This window comes from Lepidochelys kempii, chromosome 19 (assembly GCF_965140265.1).
Source record: "Lepidochelys kempii isolate rLepKem1 chromosome 19, rLepKem1.hap2, whole genome shotgun sequence".
Lineage (NCBI taxonomy): Eukaryota > Metazoa > Chordata > Testudines > Cheloniidae > Lepidochelys > Lepidochelys kempii.
In genome coordinates this window covers 5,062,286-5,080,074 of record NC_133274.1, presented here as the reverse complement: position 1 = coordinate 5,080,074, position 17,789 = coordinate 5,062,286, and the positions used below count along the sequence as shown (strand labels likewise).

Genomic DNA, 17,789 nt, shown 5'->3' with positions numbered 1-17,789 from the left:
CTCCTCACCCACATGGCAGGACAGAGCCCTGATGATGTCCTCATGTTCTGATATGGATTCTAACCCCTTCCTTGCCACTGGCTGTGTGAAACCTATGCACCCTGTTGTACTTATTCACCAAACCAGTTGGGATTTCTACCCCTTTCAATATGCAAAATGTTCCAACACACCCTAGCAAGGGGAATCTAGACCCCTCACTGTACAATCAGAGAAATGTTGCATGGATCATACCTATGCAGGAGGGAGGGTCGGGTTGCCAGAAAAACCTGTTTTCAATCTGCACGCAGCTGATTTTGGTCTCCCCTTGCAGGGTGTACCCTGGATCGCACTGGAAGACGATGGAGTCACCTGCTTCTTTGCTGTCTGCGCTCCGGCTCCCATTCTGGGGAATCCCTGGGTCGTTGCAGGAGGTGGCAGTGGAAACTGGGAGTATCAAAAAACAAACAAATCTATAAATATAGGAACAATTTTTGTGTAGAATTTTGATAAAACAAACTTTTTAAAAAATTTCTGCAAAAAATATTTTTCCAAGCAGCTCTACTATTTAGGAAATTATTTCCCAGTGTTTCAGGAAATTATACAGCTAATTAACATTTTTCAAATTTCACAATTTTGGAATTTTGAATTTTTTTGGGAAAAATTGGGATTTATTTCTACCATGTCCCTCTCCCATCATTTTTGGCTAGATCTAGTGTACACAGTTTATACTGTGACTTTAAACCCTCCTTGCTTTATCCTTGTGGCAATCTGTTCATCTCTCAAGCGCTGACATCTGTGAACTCTTAACCTACATCACTGCAAATATTGGACAGAAAATTATCCAGACTTTTATAATAAGGCAGCCTTGTTATTTGACCTAATGATACGCCTGCGGCAGGGAACTCTGCTAGCTGCAAATGTTAATTTTCTTGCTGCATTCAGCGTAAGTGCAGATTCCATAAAACAGAGCGGGAGGTGAACATCTGTTCTGCTAGGATTCAATATGGTACCCACTGCCACATTTTCCTTGTTCTCCATGCACACTAATACCTTTATCCCAACACTATCTGTAAGTGGGAAGAAAGTAGTGCTGCCCTGGTTTTACAGATGGGGAAACGGAGGCACAGAGCGACTAAATGACTTCCTGAAGGTCACAGAAGAAATCAGTGGCAAAGCCACAAAATAAACCTCCACCTCCCAAGTCCCAGACCAGTGTCTGAACCCCAAGATCATCCTTCATCTTGTGTTGTTGACTCAACTGCAGTAACTGGGTGATGGGAGGGGAGAAGAACCAAGATGCATAATGCAGATGATGAGTGATGACTGCACTATCCTCTTTAAATACACTATGCCAAGCAATGAGTTTTCTCCCTCTTTCTTTTCTCTGTTTCCCCTTAAAGTTCTTTCTCTCTCACACACTCACACTCTTATTTTGCAGTGAGCATCTGTTCCTCCAGCTGGGAAAGGCTCCGGGGAACGGTAAGTTCAAGTGTGCAACACAGAGTGCAAGTCTGATGTATAATCATGCATTGCACATACATGTTTACTTAATACACCCAGGCATCCACTAATCTTACACGGCATTTTTATACAACCTTGCCTCAAACATATGCTATAAAATAAGCTGATATGCTCGCAGCTTTCACTGTCACTGTGCGGAAGCGGAATTTAGCCTCGAGCCCTGGGAAGCATCAAGCCTGAACTTTTAGAACTGGACGTGCTCACCTAGCATGCTTGCAGCTGTCCTTACCAGGCAACAGAAAAAAAATACAATGGGCCAGGTCCTCAGTCCTTGTAAATCAACATAGCTCCATTGACGTCCTTGCTGATTTACACCAGCTGAGGATCTGCACCGTCATGTCCCCATGGCAATAAAACTATTTAGCCTCATGCATTTTAGTGTTGGAGTTGGGGACGGGGGAGGGGAGGTTATATAAATATATATTTAAATTATACCAGATCCCAGCCTGTATGTCTGAGCTCAGGTCTCTGGCTACATGATCACGCCCTATGAACAAAGGCTGTTAGACGAAGTAGTAAATAAGGTTGCAGCGCTACATCAGACAGCTGCTTGGAGCTTATTTTCTGCTAATTGCACAGAGCCAGGTTATGGCAAGCTCCAGCATAAGGAGCTGGAGGGAGTAACTCACTTTGTTACCCTGGTGCAGAAGCTGGCCAAAATACTGCTGGGGAGCATAGTCCCTGCTCTCTTCCAGCACCCCACAGCAGTTAGGGTGAGCCAGGAAAATCGGCCTGCTCCACTCCAGCCCATGCAGCAAGCCAGGCATAGAGCAGAAGATGCAGCATTGTCTCCAAGGGCCCTGGGCCACCTCTCTGACCTGTGCTTCCCAGGAGGAGTTCTGACTCAGGTAGGATTCGCCTGCAGGGCTCCCCCCGCAATGCACGCCCCTATCCAGCCCACACTCGGGCACCAAGAGCAGAATCATACCCTCAGCTAGCAAAACAACTTGGAAGCAGAGACAAGAGCTGCTGCCTAGCTACCGAGGAAGCCACCGCTCAGCTATCCAGGAACACTGCTGCCTGGCTACTGCAGTAAAACTGATACATCCCTGCCTTGCTGCTGCAGCTGCAGACTATGGCCCTCACTCTTTGACAGGTCTGTGCAGGTTTAATGTTACTACCCTGAGTAGCCCTATTGAAATCAACGTGCATCAGGGTTTGCAGGCTCAGGGCCTGTTCAGTGAACACAGGGTCAGGCCATGTACGTTACATACAGTGACGCTGTACAAAACAACAACTCTGGGCTATAAACAGACTAAGGCCAAGATTTTCAAGGCTGACTACTGATTTGGGTTGCTTCAATTTTGGGGGGGGGGGCAACCTAGGTCATCATAAAGGGGCCTGATTCTCAGAAACTGCTGAGCACCCACACTCAGAAAATCAGGACCCTCTAAGGTGTCTCAGATTGGACACCAAAAAAATGGAGGAAGCGAAAATCATTAGTCATTTTCAAAACTTGGCCTGGCTTCCCATCTGCAGATTTGGTGCAGCACGTAAGGTGCGCACGAGACACCATGTTTATGGCTTGATTTTCAGACATGCGGTAAGCATGCGGTTCCCATTGTTTGGGGGCATAGTGCCTCTCAAAATCAGTCCATTAATATTTTCTGGGCAAAGCAAAATCCTCTTTGGGCTTGTCTAGCCTAGGGAAATTTGCACTGGTTTAATTGCAAATCCCCTCAGTGCAGATACACTAAACTGGTGCAAAATGGGTTTGCACTGGTGTGACATACCTTGCACCAGTTATGTTTTCAAAATACAATGCATAGGTCTCGCACTAGTCTCCACCCCTCACTGCACGTAACATTACAAATAGGGCCACCAGACTGGACACAACTTCTCAGGCCTTGTCTACACACTGAAGTTGCACTGGTAAAGTTCCATCAACCGAACGATTTCCAGTGGAGTGCACTCACATTTGGCTCCTTGTGCCACAGCGTTGTGTCCACGCAGCCTCAGGTAGCACTGGCAAAAGCATGGTGCACTGTGGGTAGGCATCCCAGTGCCCTCCATGCAGCCTGCAGGTGCATCACCTTGCGGGAAATTTTCACTGTGCATTGCGGCACCGTGGGATACCTCACAAGGAACTGTGGGAATGTGGGGACAAATACCCACAATTCCTCCTAACGTATTTCCCATGATCAGCTGTGCCATTTACAAGCTCACCACAGTGAATCTGGATACGGCGCAGTTGAATGCAGCGCTCTTCCTAGTTACATTACGTCACGGTAATCACACAGCAGCGACGCTTAATGGAGTGGCCAGCCCAATGAATGCTGAGCGGCGTGCGTGTCTGTTCATCACCAGCCCCGTACAACCCTGAGGAAACAGAGTCTTCGTGGTGCCTACCTGAAAACTGAATCGCGAAGCCCTGCTTGCTGGTGAAGAAGTCGGTGTTGAACTGAAGGACGATGGAGTTAAAGGTGCTGTGGACGTCGCTGGGCAAGCTGGAGCCGCTTATCTCCTTTAAGACAATCCCATTCTCCACCGGCCCATCCCATATCCTCAGGACATCGTGGAATTCCTCCGTGTGGAAAACCATGAAATGGAGACTGCGTGGAGGAAAACGAACAAACGCTCATGAGAACCCTTTGCAAACTAAATACGGGGGTAGGCATCCAGCGGTGTAGTCCAGAATGGGCAACAACTAGAACACCCCCGTCAATGTTACCTCACATGCAAGCTAAGTAGAGGATGCCATTTTGCTCTACCCAATGGAGTCCTCCATTCTGTGTGTCCTCGCACACCCCACGCTGAGTGGAGGACACCATTTGAGAACAAAATGGCATCCTACATGAGGGCAAAAGTACTGGTATGGTCATTCCAGGGTGATCTGGCCTGACTACAGCACAATCTGTGTCCTTTGTGGATGCAGCTAAAAATGGGCTTGATGCCAATAAGAGACAGCACGTCTGAATGGACAGGGAAGCTGATGGGAACTCGGGTGACCTGAGCTCTGTTCCAGGCTCTGCCCCTGGCCTGATGGTTGACCTAGGGCAAGTCTCTTCCCCTCTCTATTTCTGAGCTTCTCCATCTGTAAAACAGAGATAACCTCCTTTGTGAAACACTTTGAGAGCTACAGATGAAAAGTGACTCCATGGGAGAAGGTGCTCAGCGCTTTATGAAAATCAGGCCCCTTCATGGTATGTCTAGCTGGGCATCCAAAATCTCTAACCGATCCTAAAACTCTTCTCCAGAGAGAGGAAGGGCCTGATTCAAAACCCACTGAAGTCAGTGGGAACGTCTCCACTAGGGACTTCACTACTGCCATTGATTATACGTGCAAGGTGCTCAGATACTACGGTGACAGGCGGGAGGGTAAAACCTTAAGACAGACTAAAGTTAAGCTGACACGGAAAAGTGTAAGGAAATTGTGGAGGAGCAGTTAAGGGGCAGCCAAGGTGCATCCAATAGTGTTTTCTTGAGCTCTTTTTATTAAAGATAAAGACAAACAGAGTAAAACGGGGAAGCTGTTCTAAACCCAGAGGAAATGTGCTGGGACCCTTTAAGATAATTGACCTGCATGCATCTAATTCACATATCATCCCTATGTTGTCTGAGTCAAACTTGGCTGTCCTTTTGCTTCCCAGTGGAAGAGCTTTTTGTCACAAGCCTGCATCTCTTGATAAAGGGGGGAGGTGGATCCTGAATGCTGGAATGCAGATCTGAAATGGGGAGCAGGGTAAAACAAGGGGAGATGGGAAAGGATCTTCTGGAACATTGTAGGGCAGGGCTGAGCTGGGAGCACTGCGGAAAATAGGAAATGAAGGGAATTCTTGTAAAGGTGCAGGGCAAGGCTGAGTTGGGTAGCAAAGCACTGGATTGAGTCAGGGGACAGGAAGCGTGATGCTGCAAGGTGGGTCTGAGCAGAGCAACACAGGTGTGAGTGGAGTGCAGAGTGGAGAGACGAAAGCCAGGGAACTCTTGTAACGTGCAGCTCAGGGCTGGACTGGGTAGCAGGGCACAGAAGGAAATGGGCAAGCTGGGAAGCTCCCATTAGGCTTCAGCACAGGTCTGATCCAAGTAACAGGTGATTGTGGAAATGGGAAACCATGGGGGAGCAAACGTATGAACCTCTCCCTAATCTTCCTCTCTTCCTGCTTTCATTCCTTCTCTCCTTTCATTGTGCTACTTCCATCTTTGAATCCTTTGCCACACTCAAGTGAAACACTAAAACTTTAGGAATTGCCCCACATGTGGTCAGGGCAGGTATGTGCAATGGACATGGGCGAGGTCCCTGGGGCGCAATTGATTTTTCCTCCCCTTTTCTTTAACTCTATTTTTATTGTTTTTATATCAAATGCCAAACACGTAACAAAACCTAACCCCCTCTAAATATATGCACAAGAGGGAAATGGCCTATAAACAACACAATTCAATGTCACTATTTATAAAACCTGGAGAGGAAAACCGAAAACCAAAAACCCCTGAATCTATAGAGATCATGCAGGGCATCAGTTATTAAAGTGATTAAATACAAAAAAAATAAGTCAGAACACAGCCTGTGAGCATCAGGGACTAATACACACCAAGCTGCAAATGGAGGCAATCGTTTCTTGCGTGACCAAATGTCCTCATATTTTTTTCCAAGCGTTTCTCTTAGGCAAAGTCCTTTTCCCCAGTAGTGTAATGCAGTAGTCAAGAGCTCACTCAGCCGGTCTGTGTGTGAGGGAGGAATTGCAGATGTCCATGTTCTCAGAATAATTGTTCTGCCCACTAAAATAGTTACAGCAATCCATTTCTTAAAGCTGACTGGGAGTACCGTCTCCTCCAGCGCCCCCTCTATCCACCGGCTTGGAGAAGGAACAATAGCTGCACTTAAAGCTTTTGAGAGATTTTCAATCAATTGATTTTCAAGGGCTTCACTTCCTTTATTTGTTTTGCTTTATTCATTTCTCCTGAGGTAGTGGCACCTGGCTGCCGCTTTAATATTTTAGTTCCCTATGCAAGATAATGGTTACTACTATAGTAATGCATTATATATGTTAGTCAGTGATTTGATATTATTAATTGACTACTCGGGAGGGTTCTGCATTTTAGGCTTTTATTTAATATGCTTGTTATGTTTGTTTTAATGTAATAATTTTGTACAGGAAAAACAATGAAATATTGATTAAAACACAGAGGAATTCAGCTCCTGGGCTCTCCTGCTTATTTATTAGGCAGCATGCCTAGCTTACCTTATATTAATGCCAACAACCTCCATTTTACCGGCTTCCTCTTATAACTTCTCAGCCTATAATTCTGCTCCCCATGTAGTGCTCTGAGAGGTGACCCCCAATTTCTCCTCATTCAAATTCCCTCCCATCTAAACCAACTTTGAAGGCTTCAACTCCCAGGTGAGGAGGACTAGGAGAGGCCCCTTTGCATGCCAGGGAACACCCCAGGGAGAGAGGATTGGAAGGTGTGCAGTGCCCCCCCTCACCTTGACTTCCTTGGAGGGCGAGCAGACAACCAGGAGGGTGAGGAACGATGGTCTTATGGTTAAGGGCACCAGCTCATAGAATCGGGGAATCTGGGTTGTGTTCCTGGCTCTGCTGCGTGACCTGAGGCAAGTGCCTTAGGTTCTACAGTGAAGTAAATGGCAGTCTTTCCACTGACTTTTGTGGGCTTTATTTCAGGCCCATAACTCCCATGACTCAGTTTCCCCATCTGCAAAATGGAGACAAGAATACCTCCTCACAGAGATGTTACGATGCTCCTTTGAGACTGAGTTCTGGGACGCTCAGGCAAAAGGTGCCATAGCAGATGAGGTGGATTTCTGTCCTAGATGTACCCTGTACTGAAGTTTGCTTTGGACACCATCGTTTACAAAACTTTAGTTATTACAAAGCTAAATGCAATCAGCTGATAGAATAAGTTCCAAGAGAATATCTGTATAGTAAGAAATTATGACCAGCTCTCCAAAATATACAGTTAGAAAGGAATGGAGAGGAAAAAGGAGGAACAACAGCCAGTGAAATTACACAATGTTCTCAGTTTTGTATTTATTGTAATACTCTGAATGCAGATCACATTACTCTGCGCCATATATTTCATTGCTTCACCTGCCTTGTATCAAAGGTTTCCCAGTATGCTACTGCCTACACCACTGCCACTGTGGGCTGTTATCTCGCCTGTCCTTGTAAGGTAAGCAGGGTCATGCCTGGCCAGCACTCAGAGCAGAGACCCTGGGAAGAAGTGGGGTCGGTGAGTCAGTAGATGGCTCTCCACTTCAGAGTCAGGACTGAATTAATGGTCCAGTGTGGTGGCAGAAGTGGTGCGTCTTTCCATGGGAGACAGAGGTTCTGTCCACTTGTCCTCTTGAAGTTCCTCTGGAACTTTGCAGAAGGGTTAACTCATGACCCTGATTCCCTGATCAAATTCCATTCTACTTAGCCAACGCTTTCCCATGTTGCTACAATTAGATATGGGATCCCGCTTCACTTCCTGTCCCAAACACTTGTGTCAGATAGAAGCACACTTTTCAGTGGCCATCTGCCTTCTGTTTCAAAAAGATGTGAAATGACTGCTGCACACACACAGTTTGCAAAGAACTTTGGACCTTCCAGGATAAGAAGAGCTATCTAAGTGTAAGATACTGTCATTATTATTGTTAACCAGGGGAGCTGTCAGCACAAAGTGACAATACATCAGGATTCGGCCCCTTTCATTCCTTCATTTAAAATGGAAAGCCGACAGGCATCTATAAATGGAGATTCCCTTTGTCCTAATAAGGAGGAGAGGATGGAAGATGATAAAATACAGGTTGGATCTGATGAGAAACCATCAAATGAAAAAATGTCCCATTCAATTACATCATGTAATGGTAGGCAGCTAAAAAGTGACAAGTTTTTAAAGTGCTTATATACCAATGTTAGAAGTCTAAATTATAAGATGGGTGAATTAGAGTGCCTCGCATTAAATGAGGATATTGATATAATAGGCATCACAGAAACTTGGTGGAATGAGGATAATCAATGGGACGCTGTTTTTGCAGCGGCAGTCAAAAAAGTGAACAGAATGTGGGGAATCATTAAGAAAGGAATAGCTAAGAAGACAGAAAATATCATATTGCCTCTATATAAATCCATGGTTTGCCCACATCTTGAATACTGTGTGCAGATGTGGTCACCCCATCTCAAAAAAGATACATTGGACTTGGAAAAGGTTTAGAAAAGGGCAACAAAAATGATTAGGGGGATGGAACGGCTTCCATATGAGGAGAGATTAATCAGACTGGGACTTTTCAGCGTGGAAAAGAGACGACTAAGGGGAGATACGATAGAGGTCTATAAAATCATGACAGGTGTGGAGAAAGTAAATAATTTACTACTTCTCATAACATAAGAACTAGGGATCATCAAATGAAATTAATAGGCAGCAGGTTTAAAACAAACAAAAGGAAGTATTTTTTCAGACAATGCACCCTGTGGAACTCCTTGCCAGAGGCTGTTGTGAAGGCCAAGACTATAACAGGGTTCAAAAAAGAACGCGATAAGTTCATGGAGGATAGGTCCATTAATGGCTATTAGCCAGGATGGCAGGGTTTATGTCCCTAGCCTCTGTTTGCCAGAAGCTGGGAATGGGTGATAGGGGATGGATCACTTGATGATCACTTGTTCTGTTCATTCCCTCTGGGGCACCTGGCATTGGCCATTGTCGGAAGACAGGATACTGGGATGGATGGACCTTTGGTCTGACCCAGTATGGTCATTTAATTGCCTGTTTTTCATTGCCACATTATCACCAGGGAAAACACTGCATGACACAATGAAATCAGACTAAAACTGGACAAACTCTAGACATGCCATTCTATGTGCTGTGCTGAGGAAACCTCTGAAAATAAAATGACCAGATAGTAGGCTTAAAACCTCGGCGAAGAGTCTACTGAAGAAAACAAGGAAACATTAGCTGTGTTCCCATTTATCTAAAGCAACAATAAACAAACAAGATGGAACAGAACCCCCCACCCCAAACAGTCCAAAACAAAAAACAAACAAACAAACCCTGCAATGTACTCAGCAAGGAAATGAAGTCCACAGAATCAGACAGCAGTCAAAAGTGCTGAATCATAAATCTATCTAAGCAGGAACCTCGAGCAAAGTGAAAAAAAAAAAAAAAAAGGACAGACTCAGGCAAAATAAGAATGGATCACACTGGAATCACCTCACATATCTCAGTGCAATAGCATTTGCTTCAGGGCTAATTTACCAGCAATGAAAACTCATCAGTGAATTCACAGGAGCAACTGGAACACAGAGCGGATGGAAAGACACATGTAAGGAAGCAGTGCGGGGAGTGGGGGGGGGGGGAGGAGGAGGAGGAGTATAGCCAGGGAAGACTTTGGAATTCCTATAAACATCTTGTCCTACCAGCTGTTAAAGGAAAACCCCAAAAAGCTCTCCAGTTACCGGGAACAGTGTCTTACTTCCTAATGGAGCTTTAAGAAGCGACTCACAAACCATCAACCATTAAGCAGGGAGCCATCAACATGACAACCTGATGATCTAATGACAAGGGACCGGCTGACCAATGATTGCAGCATCTAGGACCCCTAGTCATGGACTCCATTGCACTAGGCATAGGGAAAACCCAGAACAAAGAGGCAGTCCCTGCCGTGAAGAGCTTACAATCGAAGTATCAGACAAGAGTCAACAGATGGATGGTTGGTTTGTGCATCCATCAGGGATAGCTGATTTTATGTATTAATTTAAGAGATTAGGTACCTTCGGGAACAACTGATCAATGCAACCGGGGCTCATGTAACTTCATGCCCTTACTTTCCTTACCATCACCCTCCCTTCCCTGTGCCCCAAAGAGCTGACAGTGTCATTTACGGCAGGAGACAACAAACAGGTGTAGCAAACAATATGGAGGAGGACAATTATTTTTGCATTCTGACAATCACTATTAGATGTATTAAAATGCAGCTAAAATCAAATGAGGCAGTGGTTCTATACATGAACCACAGTACAGTTATCTCCTGCTGAGGGGAAGGAGGTGGAAGGCAGGACTTCTGGGTCCTATTTCTAGCTCTGCCACTGACCTGCTGTGTGGTCTTGGAGGAGTCACGTAGGCCCCGGTTTTCAAAAAGTGCCCAACTCGTTTAGCAAGCCCAATTTGAGGCAATCAAGGGCCTGACTTCCAGAGGGTGCTCAGCACCCACAGCTCACACTAACTTCCTGTGGAGAGGTGGGTGCTCAGTGGGACTGAAAGTCAGGCTGTAAACACCTCCGGTTGGACACCCCAGAACTGAAACACCTCAAATTACGGGGTGCTATTGCAAATTTGGGCCTTATCCTTTAGCTCCATCAATATTCTTAGCTGGAGAATGGCATTCATAATGAATTAGCCCCCAGTCAGGTAGGCAAATCCCATTTATAAGGGGCCTTGAGATCTTCAGATGAATGCCACCAAGGAGCCACAGAATTATTACACCGGCTACCTCCTTCTTTCTCTCAACCACTGTTGTTAAAGAATATAAGCCAGTGAAAACTGTGGAGCCCCTGGAGCAGGCAGGAGTTTGCCTCATTGAGCAACAACTCCAGGTGCCACCCTTTCTGCTCCAAGCCTCTCCCAAGTGCTCTCTGAACCCTGGATAAAATGGGCAGAAGGATATGCCATACATAGAGAACTGGCTTTTGCTGCTAGGTATGTAAGGCAGCCATGATTAGAGATGCTGGTCAAAGAGGCTTTCCACACCAGAGTGACATAAGTCCTCTAAAGAACAAGTGAAACATGCTGTACTCTATTACCCAAATGTCTGAAAGCATTAAGGGATTTTTAAGAGGGTGCAGAATGGCGGAAAATTGCCCTGGGTGCTCACTCAACGAGAAGGAGAGGAAAATCTCACCGGTAGCCGCTGCAAAGGAGACACTTTGAAATGGAAATGGCAGGAACCCGAGAAAACATGAGGGGAAGAAGTAATGATGTAACACAGTGGATCTAACATTAAAACTAACCCCTTCCCAGAGAGAAATCCAGCCCTGCTCAGGGGTGAGACCTGCCTGCAGTGGAAGAGGGGCACTCCTGCAGTACAGGGACAGAGGGGTTCAACTCCTGGCTCTGCCATGGGCTCCTGAGATGACCTTTGGCATATCGCCTAATCTCTCTGTGCCTGACTCCCACTATAAAGTGGGGATACTAATACAGCCTGTTTCCCTCCTTATGACTATTTAGATGGTAATGTCTTTGAGACAGACACTGCCCCTTAGTAGGTGTATATGCAGCACCTAGCGCAGTGATATCCCAGATCTGGCTTTCAGCCTTTAGGCATTACGAGAATACAATTAATAATACTGAGCCAACACCTTCACTGACTGCGGCCATCAGGGTTTTCCATTAATGTCTCTCATTCAAGCACTGGCCCTGCCCAATTCTGCTCAGTTTACACAACATAAAATCAGGTCCTGAACTGGTTAAGAAGCAGAATGATTGTAATGCTAATGATTTATAGCCAATCAGCCAAAGGTTCAAGCCTCAGTTTAAGACTAGGACCTTCAGAGTCAGTAGTTTGGGGCTCCTCTTAACCCCCCCCGAAAGCGCCATACCAACAAAATAAAAATTGCTCAAATTCTGTGCCCCCAGAAGTCTCTAAGGAAGCCGATCCAAGCATACAAATATTTCTACTCATATTTTTAAATGAGACTTTGAAAAATGGACCTGTCAGTACAGTGCCATTCATTAGGCCAGGGTTAGCAACAACAATAAACTCTCTTACAACCCCGAGATGGCTGCTAAACAATCAAATACCACCGAATCAGCATATTCACAGACTGTTCTTGAGCATACAAACAGATGTCGGAGACAAGTTTAATTTGTTTTACAATACTCCCCTCCCCCAGCCCCACCTCCGCACCTCTTTACTGGAGTTAAAGACATTTTACTTGCAATTTTATGGTGGGGGAGATGGTTAATCCCCTTTTGAAGTGCACCCCTTTTAACATTTGTTGCAATAATGGACATTCCATTTTCTATCTTCCTCCTTTTCTCCCCCCCCCCTTGCCAAGAGATACAGCTTTATTCAAAAAGCTTTGGTGATTAATTTTAATGGAAGTTATAAATCAGAGCTTTATACAATTGTATCATGAGTGAAGAGGATTATTATTCTGATGGATTACCATACAAATGAAGTTGATGGAAATTCGCTCTCCCAACAAACCAAAATTCATCTGTTCTGTTTGAGCTGCACAAAAACCAGATGTTCGGAGGAACATAACAGGGGGCTTAATCACTGATGAAAGGGAGGGTCACAATTTGTATTATCACCTGGCATAATTTCATTCCATTCTTGAGCCCTTCCAAACCATGGGTCTGATCCTACAAACATTAGCACATAGCATGACTCATTCATGTATTCCCATTGAAGTGGATAGGAATAGGTGTGGGAGTAAATTTACTCACAAGCTTTAGTGGAGGTAGGATCAGCCACCATTGCTACACTCTTTTGGGCTCTGTGCAGGTGAATTATACTCACACCCACTCTAAGGCCCCTTTGCACAGTTACAATGATGTAGAAAGGCTTTGGGATAAATGAGAATCAGATCTCTGGGCTTCAAGGGGACGTCGTGTGGGCGTATAGGTCTGGCAGAGTGAATCTCATTGACAATAATGGGGCTCTGATAGGGTCAGAAATCTGTCTGCATGGATCAGGCTGCAAGACTGGGACCTTATATTTTAATTGTGCATGTTATATGCAGAGCCATATTCATCTAGGGCACTGTTATGTGCAGTTTATGCTAACTACACATGCAGTCTTTATTCCATGAATAAATACAGAACTCCGATCTTTTTCATTGTCAAGCCAGTGCCATCCACGAGTACTAAATTCACATTTATTTTATTTCTCCCTAGATTGATTACCTAATTGGTACCCAGGATTCCAGCAAGAACCACTGTTCCTACTGCTGCAATTTAATGCCTGCTTCTACTACTGCTAATTTAGAACAAGGATCATGGGTCAGATCATCATTTAAATCAGCAAGAGGTGATGCAAACTAGTTCTATTAATAGTGACAGAGCATGTACATGTTAATTGGAATATATCAGTTGCAACAAGGATGCGAGTAAGACATCAGCGGAGATAAGCTCAATCAAGAGACATCATTCCCTGATGGGAGCCAAGGAGCGTAAAAGATTTGCACGGGCTATTACAAAGTCCTTTGCAGGGGGATGGAAAAGGGGAAGAGCTTTTTGAGAAATGTTCCTTTGAAAGTCCCCCCCTTGCATCCATTAAGAGTTCTCATGCCAATTTCCCCAAACTATCCATCACTGAATCAGTCTGAGAAGACTGAAGTCATGCAGGAATTTCTGCATTTAAAAAGGCTGGACCAAATTCACTCCTGGCATAAACCCACTGAATAAAAACACCACACAGTTCAACGTGATTAACTGTCTCTGGTAAAGATCAGACCAGTGCTGCTGTAGCAGGTATGCTGTGGGTCAGGACAGAGGTGCAGGGACAGAGCAATGTGAGAACACAGCATTGGAATAGTAAGGGATTCTGCAGATCAGTAGAGACGTATTACTGCAGAGCTTTTTATAGGAAGCAACAGCAGTAAGGTGAATAGATGGGCAATGGAAGAGCTGGTCTAAATAACAATGTGTTGAATAAATTCTGTGCACTTCCCCATCTATTCGCAAAAAAATGTATTTGCAAATAGGTGTTGGTTTTGTATTGAAGGCAGCTGTAGCTGGACTGGAATATCCAGTTAAGTGCAGGGCTGTATTGAGGTGGTGTGGCAGGGCTGCGGGGGGAATTCAGTGCTGGATTAGGGAAGCTGGTGTCTGCACTAACTCTACGAGCCAGTGTTCTCAGCCTCACCTGCCTCAGTGCCAAATTCACGTAACTTAAAATCTAGAATACATTACATTTTAAACTGCAGTGAAGCAAAGGGTAGGAAAGCAATAACAACAGGTGGGGGAGAAGCGGGAGGAGGAAACGGTTTCTGGTCTCCCTACTCGCCAGATGTTTGTGAACTATTTCAATCCTTCTTTTAGGAAGGATAATTCCCTTTTGTACGTTGCTTTTTTATTATTAAAACTACAAAACAGTGAAGTTATAATAAAAAGATGCCATGTGTTGCGATCTTATCCTTCCAGCTCCTCCACTCACTGCTCACATCTGGAGACCCACTCCCAGATTCTTTTGTCATCTAGAGCCGAGTAATTCCACCGCTTTCGGATGAACTATTCCTAATTTACACTGGTGGTGTGAGCGGGAGATGGCTCAAGCCCCTAATTGCCTAGGATATCATCTTGCAGGTGCTTGGATCTCAAATACAAGCCCATTTGGTAAGAAAAACCAACTGGAAGCGCATTGGACCGAACGGGGGAATCTCAGTGCAGTACTCTGGCGGCAAGCCTGTTTTCAACTCTGAAATACATCCCAAGAGGAAACAAAATCAAAGTCTCTTGCATGGCACACAGACACAGGATTGAAGGCTAACAGATGAAAGTTTAATAAAGCAATAATATCAGACAACAGCAGAAGCAGCAGCAAATTACCTGACCTTCTCCACAGTGTAGAATGACAGATGTTTCTGACAATAAGGTGTCAGAGACAGGCCATATAGGGGATATAAATTAACCAAAGCCAGATTGTGTGTGTGTGTGTTTGGAATGGTGCCACTTTTAACCATCCTGGCAGGAGAAGAGCAAGGGTTGGCGGCTCATTTGTGACCCGCAAAGAGAAATGACATTCTTTCTAACCTCTTTAAGTAATTGCTAGCCGTCTTCTAGCATCACAGAAGCAGCAAACGGGAAATCAACAAGCCTATAGTAACCACCACGTAATCCCAGCATAACAAACAAGACTGCATAAGAGCACATGGTAACCCAGCCTCCCTAGAGCAGAACTACCGGTCATGTTTTCAACACTGTCTCGGGGAGTTGGATGTCTAATGGGAACTGGACATTCAAATCCATTGAGCAGTTTTGACCTCAGCCTACTTGTAAAAAGAACTGATAACAGAGAAAATAGATAATGTGATAATAGATAAGAGAGCAAACAGGGCTGAAAACTGATTTTCCAGTTAAGAGGCCGAACCCTCCTCCCCTCTCCAGAGCCCCTCATTTTGTTCAGGTCAAGACAAAGCTTTTTTCTTTTTTTTTTTTTGCTTTTTTCCCATTTTTTTCCGGCTGAAACAGACGACTGAAAAGAGTTAGTCTGGGGTTGAATGAAACAACATTTATTTCAGCTTTTCTGTTTCATTTCTGGGTGTCCCCCCCTCACTTTCTTCTTGTTATTCTTTTCAAATAAATCTAGCTACATTTCAAAACAAAATCTCCTTCTAAAAGGAAATGTTCTGATTTGGGGGGATTTTTTTTCTTCTTCATAGTTTCGTAGATTCAAAGTCAGAAGGGACCATTATGATCCTCTACTCTGACTTTCTGTATAACACAGGCCAGACAACTTCCCCCCAAATAATTCTTAGAGCAGATCTTTTAGAAAAACACCTTTAAAATTGCCAGTGATAGAGAAATCACCATGACCATTGGTAAATTGTTCCAATGGTTAATTATTCTCCACATTAAAAATGGATGCCTTATTTCCAGTCTGAATTTATCTAGCTTCAGCTTCCAGCCAATTGGATCATGTTATATCTTTCTCTGCTAGATTGAAGAGCCCATTATTACATATTTGTTCCCCATATAGATACTTACAGGCAGTCATCAAGTCACCCCTTAGCCTTCTCTTTGTTAAGCTAAATAGATTGAGCTCTTTGAGTCATCACTTCTTCTTCTCCTTCTTTTTTGGCCAAAACTATACACCAAATTTGACCCAAATTCACAAATAATTTCTGTCAAACCAAAACTGCATTTTTAGCACATAAACAATTCATCCAAAAAGTTTCGCTCAGCTTTGCTGGCAAAAGAATGCAATAAATCAAAGCCTCATCACAGAAGAGCTAGGAGTAAAAACAAGCAGCAAAACAGCCCCTATATTTGGCTCCCAACTCACCCTATTGTGCAACCAGCTTCTGCCTCTATCGTCCAAATGCAGTTGAGGTTGTGATCATAGGGTGTTGGGTATCCTGGAGACAATATCCGTCCTGATGACTCTCCTCTGATAGTGCCTCCACACTCAGCTGAAAAAAAAACCCATATGCACTGGTTAGGAAAAGATTATTGATGTTTTGTAGCTATATACATGCAACAACCCCTAACATGGCTCACACACAAAGGATGTTGCACAGATACATCTCCTTCCTGGGGTAACCTTTTATCACTAATGTAACTAATCACAGATGCAAATCTCAGCCTATAATTACTACATCTCTTGGCAGTTCCTAGGCAGGAATCTCTCTTTCCTTTAGAGAGATTCTCAACCTTGTTATACTAAAGCTAATGAGACTCACCTCATCTGGCTTGCAGGTTGAGTCAGCAGAATAGCTCTGCACCTCTCTGCAGGACAGCTTCCTATAACCTGACATGATCTCACAGCGAACCAAAGATTATTTCATCCCCCTTTGGCTTCACAGTGCACAAGTTTAGAGCTTATTAGCATTCAGCTTTCTTTAATTCACACTTTGTGGGGCGATTTGAGAGAGCATAATATCTTTGCCATGCATATGCAAAAATCTTTAATAATGATTCACAAGTATAATAAAGCCAAGTTATCTACATACCTGCTTAATTGGCTTATAAAGAATGTAGTGCCCCCCTTTAATGTGTTTTGTTAAACATTTGTTAAAATTCTGTGACATTTCACACACACACAGCATTGAGGAGATGATGAGAAGATCAGCAGATTATAAAAACGTGGCCTTTTAATTTTAGCAGCCAGAGCTAAAGTTCAGCGTAAGGTCATTGCATAAATTGAAGCCAGTTTGCTTTTGACCCAACTCCTAGGGTGTCATTTCTGAGCTTGAAAATAACCCACCAGTTGTTGAGACCTTCCTATGGAACGGTGCTCCAAGAGATTTCATCATGCCCTGGAAATATAGGTTAATTATGCAGCTATCAGTTAACAGGATATTAGGGCTGAGCTGATCATCACTGAATCATAGTAGTTAGAGGTGGAAAAAATCTATTGGATATTCTAGTCAATACTACATGCTTCTTACCATGTATTTCCTAATGTTTTGTCCAGCCTAGTTATAAGAATCTACAGCAGTTTTAACTGCTATAATTTCCAACTTACTTATCTTTCAGTTACTGTGTAATAACTTTCAGAGTAACTACGCAGTGACGCTACTGTATATCTTCTTTATTGGCAGATGGGGATATACATCTTTCCATTAAGAAAGGGGTCTCCTATTTTATCTTGTTTAACTAGTTCGCCATGATTGTGTACACACACACAC

General features: G+C 44.1%; 1 protein-coding gene across 11 annotated transcripts in view; it reads right to left on the bottom strand.

The window, feature by feature from the left end:
* Positions 1–17,789, bottom strand: part of CSMD2 (CUB and Sushi multiple domains 2) — a 548,097-nt gene that overhangs the window by 145,135 nt on the left and 385,173 nt on the right. For all 11 annotated transcript variants that reach the window (XM_073317325.1, XM_073317326.1, XM_073317333.1 and 8 more), the window contains 3 exons: positions 16,445–16,571; positions 3,850–4,052; positions 232–423 (listed from right to left, as the gene is read on the bottom strand). In XM_073317325.1, coding sequence (XP_073173426.1) covers positions 232–423; positions 3,850–4,052; positions 16,445–16,571 — 522 coding nt within the window. The remainder of the gene's footprint in view (positions 1–231; positions 424–3,849; positions 4,053–16,444; positions 16,572–17,789) is intronic.